Source organism: Pristiophorus japonicus, chromosome 9, assembly GCF_044704955.1.
Source record: "Pristiophorus japonicus isolate sPriJap1 chromosome 9, sPriJap1.hap1, whole genome shotgun sequence".
Taxonomy (NCBI): Eukaryota; Metazoa; Chordata; class Chondrichthyes; family Pristiophoridae; genus Pristiophorus; species Pristiophorus japonicus.
In genome coordinates this window covers 148,616,860-148,632,087 of record NC_091985.1, presented here as the reverse complement: position 1 = coordinate 148,632,087, position 15,228 = coordinate 148,616,860, and the positions used below count along the sequence as shown (strand labels likewise).

The 15,228-nt window shown below is 41.8% G+C and overlaps 1 protein-coding gene across 1 annotated transcript; it reads left to right on the top strand.

The window, feature by feature from the left end:
• Positions 1-392: 392 nt before the first annotated feature.
• Positions 393-12,811, top strand: tab2 (TGF-beta activated kinase 1 (MAP3K7) binding protein 2). The gene is made up of 7 exons (XM_070889945.1): positions 393-574; positions 3,398-3,590; positions 4,250-5,846; positions 7,640-7,800; positions 8,325-8,418; positions 10,422-10,502; positions 10,926-12,811. Exons 2-7 carry the CDS (start codon positions 3,489-3,491, stop codon positions 11,069-11,071), a joined length of 2,181 nt encoding a protein of 726 aa, XP_070746046.1. The 5' UTR covers positions 393-574; positions 3,398-3,488; the 3' UTR covers positions 11,072-12,811.
• Positions 12,812-15,228: the final 2,417 nt, after the last annotated feature.

The window sequence follows — 15,228 nt, the reverse complement described above, 5'->3', positions numbered from 1 at the left end:
AAAATCCTCAGCCTCTCAAAAGCCTGGCTTTGAATATTATATTTTCGACGAATCTGAGTGTATGCAGAGTGAACAATTTTCAAGACTGCTTTAGCAAATGAGTCTGTCCAACTGGTACAGTGTGTCTCTTCAGCCTCTAACAGTATCTGCTTGTTTTCAAAGTAATTTGAAGAAAAGACAGAGAACAGATTTCAACAACTTTAGTCTGTTTTATTTTACATTGAGTGCTTTTTAAAGAGTGTGTGTCCCACTTCCAACATGACAGACAGGAACGATTAAACACTTGTGCCTGGTTTCATTTATACTTGAATTACAACAAATCTATTTTTCTCAGTGGAAAAATAAAAAAGTATCTCTGTATAACAGTATTTCCGTGTGTCTTTTTGTAATTAACTGGAATTATGAATTTGATTAGGTTTACAACGCAACTTTAAAATATTCAAATTTTTTTTAACTTCAGAAAGCGAGTCAAGCTGAGAGAGAGAGCCGCAGAATCAGACAGTCAAATTGTTCACATTTACTCTTTGGGAACAGTGATTTGTTTTCATAAGATTTGTTTATCCAGCTGCAGCAGGTGAGTGAAATATCAATTTGTTGTTGTGTGGAAAAAACCGAGATGTCTTATGAGGTGATTCCTTTTTTTTGTTATTAACCTGATGTCAATCTATTTAATATATTGAAAATTAAGTGCCTAGACACAACTATGAACTTTTTCAATTAATTTCTGTGTCCATAGTTACTTTGTAAGCTGCCGATGTTGATTTGCATTCTGCAATTACATCGTCTTCCCCAGTGGAGGTGCTGTACCATACTAGCAGGAGGGTGTAATTACAGGGCGACAAGATGACACAGGCAATTTCCATTATGAATGTGGTCAGAGGAATTTATAATGGAAATATAAAGCGAAGAACACAATGTGTGACTTTAGAATTGGAACTGAATTGCCATTCTGGCCCATTACCTGCCCACTCTTCTCCCTTCCCCTGAATGCAATGCCACAGGAGATGGGCTAGTGTAATCTATTTGTTATTGTTAGGTTTTTATGCAAAAAAACACTTGAGAGGCTGATGATCTTGGGGAAATAATGTTTTCTGAAGTAATTTCTACACACGTCTGATTGACAGAGAGATGGGCCCTGGCAAAAACAATACTGGCTGCAAACCCCACTCTTCATATCTACTGCTCAAGCGATGCAAGAATTGTTGAGAGTTTGCTGTCTGGAAGCAGCTATCTGTTTTCTGTTCGAGAGAGACAGAGACATAGAGTGCAGTATATTTATTTATGCAGCTGCGACACTCATTTATCGAAGGAAAATTGCATTTATTCATTTTCCAGGAAACAATCACAAGAATCTATTTCTTAGAACTTTACGAACCAATGCTGCCAAAACTCCCCACCTTCCGGCTGCGCACCCACCAGTTCTGTCAGACCTATGCCCCCCTGCATCCTCTCTGCTGACAAACCCCAATAATCCAACAGTGAGCTAAACCCCACCACACTGTTCTACCAAAACTCCGGTTCCCCCTTCACTGGTCTGCTAAACCACAAACAGTTACCCCGCCCCTGCAAGTTGCCAAACTCCACCCCAGAGCCATCCTGCTTATTGCTGCGAAGTCCCTCACAACCTGCCCTATTTCCAGTACAGCTAAACAGCAATTTCCCCACCCATTCCTGGTTGGTACATGTTTCATACTATCTTGCTGTTTATCTCAAGCATTTTTTCAAAAAAAGATAACGGATAACATTAAATACAGATAGATAAAGGTGTGTTTTATATGGTAGTGGATCTCCTGTTGTACTGCTGATAAGCTGGAAGGTCGAGTGTTTTTTAAGGAAGTGGACAGTGTCTGGTGTTATTAATGGATATAGATGTGCAATGTGGGGAGCTGGTGTGGGAATAATTTTAGGAGACTGGTGAGGTATAATGCAAGACGGTGAATAGTTTGTGAGAGTAGTTGGCAAAGAAAATAATAATTTTGGGTTGAGTACTTGCATTCGGTACTGAGTAGTGAAGACTAGAGAGGTGTAGTGAGTAATGATGCGGAAAGGGGGGTATTATTTGGGGGAATTGGGTGGTCAGTAATCAAGTAATTGGGTGAAGGGAATGGTTTGAAGATGTCCAGTGGGCATTGGGTAAACAGTGGGTATCTAAGTGGATATAGGGTGACAGAGAGAGTGCAGGAGGCAAACAATATTATTTTACCAGTCTACTATAATTATTTAATAATTTCACTTTACTTAATTGACCCAATCACAGATTATTTAATTGCCAGTCTCTAAAATTGGGCAGATGCAGTGGAGAAACAGAATTGGGTGGCTGCAAAAGGTTAAAAACTGGGCATGCTTCTTGGGAGAACCAGGTAGGCGAAGACCCAAGAATTGGGTAGCGACAAAAGTGTATACTTTACCATCATTGGTTCCTCAATAAACCATTATTTCAGTCTGCTTCAAAATCATCTTCACCCACTCTGCTAGGTCCCTTTTCCAGTATCTGGGAGGCAACAGACCAGTCAAGGTTCCTGGTTGCAGCTGTGGAAAAGACTGATCAATCCTTTTAAGCGTATCCTCTTACTCATTGCCCTCTCCCTCCCCCAAGCTCACCTGCAGGTCAACTCTTGCTCTATGGCTCTGTAGCTCGTGATTTCCCTCCCCATAGTCGCGCTATTCTTGTCTGTGCCATTAGGTATCCATCAGTACAGCGCATCCATCAGGAAACGCAAGATCCCCAGGATCCTCTACCACAGTTCTTTCTTTTTCCCCCCCACCCCCGTTTCCTGTGCCCAATCACTCATTTCCCTTACTCTGCTCGCTATGGGGTGACCAACTCATGAACATGTGTTCCAGGTAGTATTCTTCCTCCTGTATGGTGGTGCAGTGTCTTCAACTGTGTCCCAAACACAGGAACTTGGAGCTCCACAAGTCCACCTGGAGCCCCTTCTTATGCCTGTTGCCGTCCCTGATCGTCGGGTCCTTGAAATTCCCACATCCTGCAATTTCTACTCAACATCGGACTAAGAGTAGGCCATTCAGCCCATCGAATCTGTTGTGCCATTCAATTAGATAATGGCTGGTCTTTATCTTTTTACCCACCTTGGTTCCATATCCCTTAATAACCTTGTCCAACACTCAGTTTTTAAAATTTTAATATGATCACAAACTTCAATGGCGTTTTGGGGGAGAGAGTTCCAGGTTTCCACTATCCTTTGTGTGAAGAGTTGTGTGAAGTTCCACTCAACATAGAGTTCCACTGCTCCAGTACAGGCACAATGAGCAATGGCCTCCCATTATGCTGTAAATTCCATGAAATCTGCACAGGTTCCTGATGGTCTTAACATATATTTTAAGTTAACGTGTTTCCAGTATTCAGAAGCTAATTATTTCAACCCGAATCTTTTAGAAAATGCCTGATGGCAGACGAGAGTTTTGCTGTGATTGAGGCTTGCATCTTTATGCCAACGCAGTGTTACACTTGACAAGGCAGAATACGAATGGCCCAGGGAAGCCAACAAATTGATATTCAGGTTCTGCATGACCTGCGGCAAAAGTTCCCTGAAGTACCCGAGTGTGTTGTCTCCCACTGTATTCTGAAGGTAGGTGCAGTAAAATCTGAGCAAGCGGATTCCACAATCCTTTAGTTTTAATCTCTGAAAACTGGTCCATTGATTTAAAAAAAAAAATCTAACATCCCTGTTCATTATGGCAGTGGTGTCTTTTTAAAAAGTACGGCAAGTTATTCATGATCCCTCCTTCATGCTGACTGTACCTTGCCATGTGATTGCTTAATTGAGGCTGACATTCCATGGAAGTGCTGAAGGAATTCTGAATTGACAGCTGTCCCTTCTGTTGAGATAATAAACTGAAGATTTATTGGCCAGGTGCACCTTCAAGAGCTCATGACACTACTTTAAAGAGCAAGAAGTTCTCCTGGTGCCTGAGCCAACCAATCAACCGTTACTTTTTTTCTTTCTTTCTGTTATTTCTCTTTTTTTTCTTTTTTTTTTCTCTTTTTCATGTATGTGCTTCTAACATAAGAAAAACCTTACATAGATCTGGTTTCTGGCCCGCTGAGGAGGAAAATTGATGGCTGAAATTTCAGAAGTATTTTGAGCAGTGCGGTTTGTGTTTTCCTTTGTAATTTAAACATGCAAGTTTGCAATCAATGAATTGAGTCATTTAAAAGAGAGGGACTATTAATGTTGAGGCACATTTATTTGCTTCCTAATTTTCTGTTGCTGTTTTTTTTTTCTAGAACGGTAATAATTTGGATGCTTGCTGTAAGTTCTTGTCTCAAGAGAGCACTAAGTATCTTTATGGAGAAGGGGACCTGAATTTTTTGGATGAGTCCAACATTTCTGGACTTCACAATCACATGTCTGAACTCAATCTGGATGTCCAGTCCCAAAATGTGTATCAGCGCTGGAAGGAAGGAAGTCAATTAAATGGAAGCAGAACTCTGCCTCATAGCGTCAGTGATGGGGCACTGCAGACTGCTCTAAGTAGCTATGAGCCCACGCAAGAGCCGCAGATAACGCCAACTCAGTTGGCCGCAAGCTTCAATATGTTTGGAGCGATGGACATGAGTCGCAGCCCTTCTTCACCCCAGCAACTTGGACTTCTTCAGCCCTTGAGCTCCAAGGGAATATCGAGCACAGCCCAACAAATGCCCAGGTTCAACCCAATCACTGTCACTCTGGCACCCAACATTCAGACTGGCCATACCACCCCTACGTCTTTGCACATACGTGGTGTGCCACCGCCTGTACTTAATAGCCCTCAAGGTAATTCTATCTACATTAGACCTTACGTGACGGCGCAAAGCAGTACAAGCCGCCAGATGTCACAGCAACCTGGTTGGATATCCGGGCAACATGCCAGCGCTTCACCGTACGGTCACAATCAGCAGCAGCAGCTCTTCCAGGCTCCACAGTTCTCACATCAGCAGCAGGTAGAGCAAGTGCCAGGCTTCTGTGCCCCTCTTATTTCGCAGTGTGGTTCAGCATATACCTCATCCCAGCAGTCTGTGCACCCAGGTCAGCAAAGCCACCAGACCTCTCACGTGTATATGCCTATCAGCTCCCCTACTAATTCTCAAGTGCCCCCATATCAGTCCTCTAATAGTGCACAACCTTCGATTTACAGTCAATATAACATTCAGAATATCTCAACAGGGCCACGGAAAAACCAAATTGAAATCAAACTTGAATCGCCACAGAGGAATAATTCAACTATGCTGCGTTCCTCCAGCTCTCGCACAGCCCCATTACCTTCCATGGGCAGCCAGCCTTTGGTCAGGAGTCAGCCCACGGTCTACATTTCTGCCAGCCCTCCATCCTGCGAGGAGATGGTTGGACGCAGCCAGCCGAAGGTCTATATCTCGGCAAACTCGGTAGCAGGCGACGAGCCGGGTCTGCGAAATCAGCCCACTGTGTACATATCGGCAAACCCAGGGTCGGCGGCGTCCTCGCGGAGTGCCGCAGGACAAATCAGCATGGGTCCTCAGCAAGCCGCCTTCATTCAGCCTTCCTACATCCGTCATCATCCACCCAAGAGCCGCAGTGCAAGCAATTGCAATGCTGCCACTTCTCCTCGGGTGGTGGTCACCCAACCCAACACCAAGTACACTTTTAAGATTACGGTTTCGCCCAACAAGCCGCCTGCTATTTCCCCCGGGGTTGCGTCCCCAACATTTGAACCTTCCAATGTCTTGAGCCTCCCCGATCACTACGCAGAGCCTGAACCTGTCCAGCATTTGCAGCTGGCGGCCGACCCTGCTTCAACCCGCGACGATCGGATCAGCGACACACGAAGAATGAGTGCGGGGTCTGATGATGCTGCCTATACAGAAGGTACAGAGAATTTTGAATGTTTATATACCTGAGGGTTTAACATTTCAACCTGTTTCAGCTTGGATGCATCCCAGATGGGTTTCTTATAGGTAGGTAAAAACTGAAAAAGCAATAGATTGAGTGCTGATGCCATTACAGACCTTGCACTGGGCAATGGATTCATGCGAGGACTTAAATAAACAGAAGATAGTTTTGTTCCAGTAGTATCACTGTAAAATCTGCTTTAAAGGAGCAATTAGTGTGGCCAACAGCCTTTTATTAAAGGAATTAATGAATGCTTCCTTGCAACTTTATGTAGTTGTATTTTTTGCAATAAGCCACTGTGGTGTACTTTCTGCTCTCTTAGTATTGCAGCACTAATACTATACTCTCTGCTCTCAACACGAGCTTGCATATATGCAATGTAACATAGAAAAACATCTCGACGCTTCACAGAGCTGTATGGATGAAATAGGCACTGATTCAAAGGAGGAGATGTTAGGATGGGTGACCAAAAGCTCGGTGAAAGAGGTGAATTTAAAGGCAGATTGGCGGAGGGACATGGGAGGTAATTCTAGAGTGTGGGGCTGAAGTGGCTGAAAGCACGTCCGTCAACAGATAATGCACGAGGTCAGAGAAATGGAGAGTCCAGTTGCATGTTGTAATGCTGAAGGAGGATAATATTACAATCATGTATTACAGTCCTATAACTGAACTCTCACATAGTATTACCGTACTACAAATGTACCTCCTGCTGTTGTATAGCACCAGTACTATACTCCTTGCTCTCAAATAGTATTTCAAATTTAGTATGCTGTTCCCTTCCTCTCATATTGCAACACAATAGCTGTACCCTGATTCTCGTCTAGTGCTGCAGCACTACCACAGTGCTCCCTACTTACTCCAGTAGTATTTCAACACTAGTATGCTGCTTTCTTGCTCTCTCATTGTACTGCAACACTATAACTAGATCTCCAGCTCTCATTTCATCTTGTGGCAGCACTACTATACTCCCTGCTGTCAAATAATATGCAGCCTTTCTGGGTGGAGGATTTAAACTAATATGGAATAGAAGTGGATAACGGCATGGTTCGAGTCTGGAGACCGAGAGCCATATTAACAAATCAGTTGGAATAGAAAGCAGTAAGCTTATCTGAAATAAACTGATTTGAAGAAAGTGGCTTCAAGGTGGTGAGTAATTAAAAAAAAAAAGAAGGAATATATATATATATATGTGTGTATAATATATATATAATGAGGGTCAACATTTCACAAAATTGGAGTTAGGACTGAGAGGTATGTGTGAATTTAAATCAAAGTTGGAGAGTTGGAAGCATTGATAACTATGTAGGGATGTGACACAGTAACTACAATGGAGATGTGGCTTAGAGTTGGATCGTGCACGAAAATAAGACTTTAATGTTAATGTAAAATGTTTAAAATGCTAGAAGAGGCAAAGACAAAAAGTAACTGGGACCTGCCCCATTTGAATTAATTAACGTATAGTTCAGTAGCGGCTAGGATTTGCCGCTATTGTTTTGCCTGACATGCAAAACATCACCAACATTTTTTTTATAAAAATAATTTTTATTTGCTATTATCAGTTTGTCTTTATTCACCTTTATCTCAAAATAGCTGTATTAGTTTATTTCAAATTAGCAGTTATTGGGTGTACAATGAAATTAACCTAGTGATTGAATAGTTAAAAACCAACAGGGTGTATTTTTTTTGTGTTGGGTTCTTTATGATGCACAAAATTATGCTTTGTCCACTTCCCAGTGATCTGTATGTTGATTTGCTGATGTGCATTGCAGCTTTATTAGTGCATCAGAAAGCCAGAATGGATCGATTGCACAGAGAACTTGAGCTGGAGAAGAAAAAGCTGGACAAACTGAAAAGTGAAGTTAATGAGATGGAAAGTGACCTCACCCAACGGCGCATGAAACGATCGAATTCAGCTTCACAGATCCCATCGGTACGATTCACAACTCAACAATGTTAACAAATTTACTTTGTGTTTTTCTTGCTCAAGCTAATGTAAATTGCTAAGACTGCTGTATTTATTGTACACCGCAATTAATGAACAGCTTTTGGATCATTTTGATTTGAGTTCATGCAATAAATCATAACTTTTTCAGTTTAACTGTAGTATTCAGTGCTGAAGATTCCTAATTATTCTATAAAGAGCAGCATACCATAATCTGTGTGCTGGGCACTAATTTGTCATGTCAAGTGTTTAAGTTAAAGTTGATAAAGGCCTTCCCTCATCAATAATTGGGTTCCCTTTGTAAATACACACACTCAACTATTGACGCACAGTTGGTTAATGACAATTCGAAGGGGTTTTTTTGCACTAAAAAAACAAACTATCCAATGATTCAAATTAAGTACTGTAAGTGATATAATATATAAAATCAAAAGTAAAAATTATAATAGTGCTGTGATTTATTGTCTCTGAAATTGCTGAGCGTGACGGCAGTATACCCTTTGGTCTTTCAGTTAGAGGAAATGCAGCAGCTACGAAGCAGCAACCGACAGCTGCAAATCGATATAGACTGCATAACCAAAGAGATTGACCTGTTTCAAGCAAAAGGTACGTTTGATTTTCACACAAATTGACACCATCGATATGCTGCACTAATAATCAGTTTTTAAAAAATTATAAAGTTTTACGATAACTTTCTGACCTTAACACACATGCAATGTAACTTGTTATAGCGTGCAAGAATCATCAATAACTTCAAAACAACTCAATGTGAAAACTACTGTAACATTAAAGATGCTTTCATGTAAGAGAGATCCTGAGCATAGTTATGTAATGAAGAGCCCGAGAATTGTAATGTAAAGCAGACCGTGCTCTCTCGTTCTCACCTGAAGGTACTGACTCAACTGCCCTCTTTCCCAGAAGGAAGAGCTTTTCTGCTGAAGGTGCTGGCACTGGCTTGGCCCTCACCCATCCTCTCTTTAAGGACTTTTACTGAGGTTGTTGGCTCTCTCCTCTTTCCTTGAGGGATGAGGAGATTGGGCTACATAAGGGGCTGGAGCTAGAGAGGTCATTTTCCCAGGTGGCGGGGGGAGAACCTTGTTGGACTGGAGAAGGTCCAAAGATATGGACAGGAGAGGCAATAGATGGATTTAAATACAAGGATGAATATTTTAAATTTGAGGCCTTTGAGGAATTGGTTTGGCGTCTAGACAGGAGTGATGGGTGAGCAGGACTTGCTGTGTGATAGGATATGGCCCGCAGTTTTGGATGAGTTGAAGGTTCTGGAGAGTGGAGGACAGGAGACCAGCCAGGAGAGCTTTGGGAGAGTTGTCACATGTGGAGGTGATTGCCAGAGGTGGGTGATGTTATGGAAGTGAAGGTAGGTGGCCTTTGTGATGGAGAGGGTATGCAGTCGGAAGCTCAGCTGGATTTTAACTGGACTGGGTTCAGCTGGAGACAATGGTTGAGGAAGGGTATGGAGTCGGTTGTGAGGCAACATAGTTTGTGACTGAAGCCAAAAACAGTAGCTTTGATCCTTCCAATTTTTAGCAGAAGGATATTGCAGCTCCTCCAAGACTAGATATCCTCCAAGCAATCTGACCACATAGAGGCAGTGGAGAGGTCAATAGAGGTGCTGGAGTAGTAGAGATGGGTATCATCGGTGGAACTTGACCCCATGTCTGTGGATGATATTACCATGGGGCAGCTTGTAAATGAGGCAGGGGCCCCAAGAATGAGTCCTTGAGATACTACAAGCATGTCAATGCAGGGATGGGAAGAGAAGCCATTGCTCGAGATGTTCTGGCTATGATTGGATAAATCATACTAGAACATGTGCACTTAAAGTGCTGTGACCTACAGGGCTACAGACCAAGAACTGGAAAGTGGGATTAGGTTGGATAGCTCTTGGTTGGCCGGCGCGAACATGATGGGCCAAAATGGCCTCCTTCAGTGCTGTAATTTTTATGATTCGATGAACCATGAGGGACGTTCCACTGAACTGGGCAGTGGAGGGCGATGGTATGGTCAACCATGTCAAAAACTGCAGAGAGGTTTAGAAGGATAATACACCATGGTCACAGCCATAGAGCAATGTCATTTGTGATTTTGGTTAGGGCAGTTTTGGTGCTGTGGGAGGAATAGAAATCGGATTGGAAGGATTCAAGCAAGGAGTTGTGGGCATGGATCTGGGAAAGGACAACACGCTCAATGACCTTGGAGTGGGACAAGAGTTTGGAGATGGGGTGTTAGTTCGTGAGGACAGCGGGGTTGATGGTGAAGATTTGAGAGTGGGGGATGATGGTAGTTTTGAAAATGAGGGAGGAAGTGTCGTGAGAAGAGGGGACCATTTACAATATCGGCTCACATAAGTGCCAGGAAGGGAAGTTGGGTGAGCAGGAGTTTAGTGGAAAGTTCTGACTCGCCTCTTAAGTGTGCTGACTCTCCCTTCCTCACTAGTTGGACCACCTTCCAGTATCAAGTGCAAGGAAGTGTAAATGTAAACATAATGTTATAATATATGGTTTATTGACATGTTGAATCGGTATCTGCAAGATGGAGCATCGAGCAAACATTGTGATATATTACCAACCTATGATCTCTCTCTGCAGGACCACACTTTAACCCCAGCGCTATCCACAATTTTTATGACAATATGGGATTTCGAGGTCCTGTGCCACCCAAACCAAAAGGTAAGGTATTGGTTTAAAGACAGCTACTCTTAACACCTTCAAATGGAGCTTGTATTACGAGAGGGCTCTTGTCACCTGTCCTCAAAATCTCCCTTTTTGACCAAGCTTTTGGTCACCCCTCTTAATCATTCTTGGGGATTTTTGATTTTTTTTGCATGTTGAATTTTAAAACAAAGTGCATTCAGGCTGATTTAAAAAGAAAAGCGAGACACCCACCACTGAAAGCAGTAAACCCCAGCGTTGAGCTAAGTCAAGAAGTGGTGATTTGTCTTTGCAGAGGTGAGGGAAGGGTAGACAAGATCAAATCTTTTTTGAATTCTCGACTATTTCTCTTGAATAATCTGCCATTAAATTTAACAGGCTTTAGAAAGTTGAGGGGGGAAGCATTATTTTCAACACCCTTTAACGTTTTGTTTCTAACAGAGCAGAAACCTGCAGTTAAACCACCCAAGCCAGTACTAGATCCAGAGGAGGATGAAGGGGCTCAATGGAACTGTAGTACCTGTACCTTCCTAAACCATCCAGCCCTGATTCGCTGTGAACAGTGCGAGATGCCCAAGCATTTCTGAGCCAGAACGGTTCCAGTGAAAGGACGAATGCCCCAACAAATCCCAGGATAAAGGAATTGTTTACAAATACTGCAGTGACTCAGCAAATACGATGCTGGAAAGAAATTTAGTCTGGACCAGGTGGTCTTTAATGAAGATTATTATTTCAGCACAGTGGTTTTCGGGATTGAACGCACAGATTCAAGATTGTGCAGTCGGTTGCCGGGGCCTGAGCTGAAGCCAGGTTTGCCCGTACCAGATGCATTGTTACAAATCGAGACACAAGGTTTTCACAAAGCCACATCTATATGAACTGCTGTGGGTCTTATTGTCTCTCCTGTCCTCTTCCCCCACTTTCCTCCCCAAGATACATTTTTAAGGAGAAAAAATATATAAATTCTCAGAATGTTGCAGATGGGAACGAAAACAAAGTTTGACAAAAAATAAAAGCAACCAAATGAACTGAGAACATCAGAGGTCATTCGGAAAGCCTGCCTGAGAGAAGAACCTGTGGATGGGGTGGAACAGAACGTGTGCATCACTAACAAACCTCACTGCTCTGATCATCTTTCTACTCTGCAACTTTTAGAAGATTCAGCGTTGGGACGAAAAAAATAAAACGACCATGTCACACATGCAAATTACTTCAAAGTTTCCTACAATGCCGACAATCTACTCTGCAAGCTTCCTGTACTGAGCCCTACAAACCGGGCAGGTACGCAGTTGACTCCTTCCTGTGTGCTCAGGTACAAGAGATGGCGAGGACATCTTCAGCAAGGGTTGCTGCTCCTAATTCCTATCTGTTGAGTCTACCGCTGGAAAGAGATAACGTGCTCATCCGGTGAGGGCAGGTTTGGGTTTGGAGGTGATCCCACCCCCCGTGACTGAATGGCCTACTGGCAGTCACCATCTAAATTCACACATGAAGAATGGGTAATGGGGTGGACTGGCATTGGTGCAACCATGATTGCCGTTACCGTACCCATGGGGAGAAACTTGGGGAGGGAAATCTCTTCTTTTTTCCTGTGCTCCTGAGTTTCCTGTATTACCTGTATGTATCATGCTTTAGACTTTGGTAGCTAACTTCATTGAGCGGTTTTTAGTAAAATCATTGTCTCAGTCGACTTGATACCTATGAGAAGTGAAGCCTTAAATTAACTTAAAAAAAAAACAAAGCTATGTATAAAGCAGCTTTCTGTGGCCTTTCTGTACAGCATTTCTATAAATTATGCTCTTGAAGAGACCTGCAAATGCAGTTTATAAGACATCAGTGTGACGGTTATGTGTGAAAATACACAATTTATCCATTTGAGAGGGATTTTATTTTTTCAATGATGTGCAGTACTTCATCACAGCTTTCCAGGCACTGTGTAATTATAAAGTGCTAGATCGCAGCTTTTGAATTGTTGAAGAAGAATTTGAGATCAACAGCTGAGGTTTTTAACAGACCAGAAATACTCAGTTGCCATGCCACATGTTCGGTACAGTCTAAGCGTAATTCAAAGTTCACAAATTCAAATTACCTGATAATTCAAATTTTTTAAGCACTAAATTTCTACTTTTGTTATTTATGTTGCTCAATTGACCTTGCTGGATAATTCAAAATTTTTAGTGCAAAATAAAAAACTTTGAATTATGAGAAGTAGAGTACATATAAAAACAGCTATATTGTCACACAGCGATCCTGAGCTTCATCTGCAGGTCTAAATGAAAATTGACTGGTTTTACGTTTTATTAATAAAACATAATGGGATATCTTAAGTTGATGCTTTTCCATTTTAATTAGGTATATTGTCTTTCTGACACAAAAGCTATTTATTACAAAAAGTAACATTGAAATTTACTTGACTATCTCTGGCTTAGTGTAGGATATATGTGGGAGAGATTCCCCATTTGTGATTTTTAGTATCTGAGGTGCTGTACATTTGGAGAGAGATCCCCATGTTTCGATGCTCCAGTATCTCCGGTACTGTACATGGTGGAGAGTGTCCCCTATGTCTGCTCCAGTATCTCGGGTACTGTATATGGTGGAGAGTGGCCCCTATGTCTCTACTGTAGTATCTCTGGTACTGTAGACGGGGAGATCCCCTACAGCTCGATACTCTCATATCTCTGTTACTGTGCATGGTGGAGAGATGCCCTAAATCACAATACTCTAATTTCTGAGGAAGAGGATAATATACCTGACATTCGAGGGAAACTAATAATGAATCGAGGACGGAAACTCATTAACGTTAAAGTAAGCAAAAAAAACAGTATTAGAAAAAATAATGGCACTAAATACTGACAAATCCCCAGGGCCTGATGGTTTCCACTCCAGGGTTTTAAAATAAGTGTGTGCAAAATTACAGCTGCATTAGCCATAATCTTCCAAAGTGCTCTCGATTTAGAAATTGTCCCTTTAGATTGGGAAATTGCAAACGTAACTTCATTATTTAAGAAAGGTGAGAGAAACCAGGAAATTATAGAGCTGTTGGTCTAACATCTGTGTGGGGAAGTTATTGGAATCTATAATTAAGAACAGATGACTGAGCACTTGGAGAATTTTGAGCTGATTAGGGAGAGCCAACGTGGATTTGTAAAGGTTGCGTCATGTCTAATTAATTGAATTTATTTTTTGAGGAAGTAACTAAAATAGTCGGAGAATGTCTATGGATGAATTTATATGGACTTCCAGAAGGCATTCAATAAAGTTTCACACAAGAGACTGATAGCAAAAATTAAAGCTTATGGAATTGAAGGTAAATTATTGATCTGGTCAGGCGGAGAAGTGACTAGTTGTAATGTAGGAAACACGGCAGCCATATATCCAAAGTTGGCAATGATAAAGATAGGTGGTAAAGTAAGCAATGTAGACGTGAGAATAAAATTTCAAAGAGACATTGATAGATGAGTGGGAAAAACTGTGACCGATGGATTTCAACACAGGTATTTGTGAGGTCATCCATTTTATCCAAAAAAAGGATAGATCCCAAGTATTTTTTTAAATGATAAGCTATGAACAGTGGAGGTTCAAAGAATTTAGGGATCTATGTACACAGATCACTAAAATGTAATATTCAGGTACAAAAACTAATCAAAAAGCCTACAGGAATGTTAGCCTTTATAACTAGAGGGAGAGAATATAAATAGGAGTCAGTTTTGATACAGCTATACAAAGCCCTAATTAAACCACATCTGGAGTACAGTGCACATTTCTGGGCACCACACCTTAGAAAGGACTTGGAAGGAGTGTAACACAGATTCACCAGAATGTTACCAGGGCCCCAAGGTTAATTATGAGGCGAGATTACATAAACTAGGCTTGTATTTCCTGGAATACAGAAAGTTACGGGTGATTTGATTGAGGGTTTTAGAAAAGAAAGACTTGCATTTAGAAAGTATCTTTCACAACCACTGGATGTCTCAAAGCACTTTGCAGCCAATGAAGTACGTTTAGCGTGTAGTCACTGTTGTAATGTAGGAGACGCGGCAGCCAATTTGTGCACAGCAAGCTCCCACAAACACCAATGTGATAATGACCAGATAATCTGTTTTTGTTGATTGAGGGATAAATATTGGCCAGGACACTGGTGATAACTGCCCTGCTTTTCAAAATAGTGCCATGGGATCTCTTGTGTCCACCTGAGAGAGTGGACTCATCTGAAAGTCGGCACCACTGACAGTGCGACATGCCCTCAGCACTGTACTGGAGTGTCAGCCTATATTTTTGTGCTCAAGTCCCTAGAGTGGTACTTGAATCCACAACCTTCTGACTCAGAGGTGAGAGTGCTACCCACTGAGCCACAGCTGACAAAAGGATTTTGAAAGGAATTGGAATTGTAGATAGAAACTCTTTTCTGCTTTGGGGAATTCTGGAACAAGGGGACATAACCTTAAAATCAGAGCCAGGCTGTTCAAGAGAGAAATTAAGAAACACAAAAGGGTGTAGCAGTATGGAACACTCTTCCACAAAAAGCAGTAAATGATAGCTTGATTAATAATTTTGAATCTGCAATAGATGGACTTTTGCTGGCCAAGTATGTTGAGGGAAAAGGAGCCAAGGCAGGTGGATGGAGTAAGAATAAAGATAAGTCATGATCTAGTTGATTGGCAGAACAGATTCGAGTGGTTGAATGACTTGCTCCTTTTCCTAACTCTACGGAGAGATTCCTCTATGTCTTGATGCTCTAGTATCT

Excerpts from the sequence above, each read along its gene's own strand:
- tab2 (XM_070889945.1), top strand. The coding sequence starts at position 3,489 with ATGGCCCAGGGAAGCCAACAAATTGATATTCAGGTTCTGCATGACCTG. Across the intron at positions 5,847-7,639 it reads TGATGCTGCCTATACAGAAG|CTTTATTAGTGCATCAGAAA; the intron begins GTACAGAGAATT and ends TGTGCATTGCAG. Across the intron at positions 7,801-8,324 it reads CAGCTTCACAGATCCCATCG|TTAGAGGAAATGCAGCAGCT; the intron begins GTACGATTCACA and ends TTGGTCTTTCAG.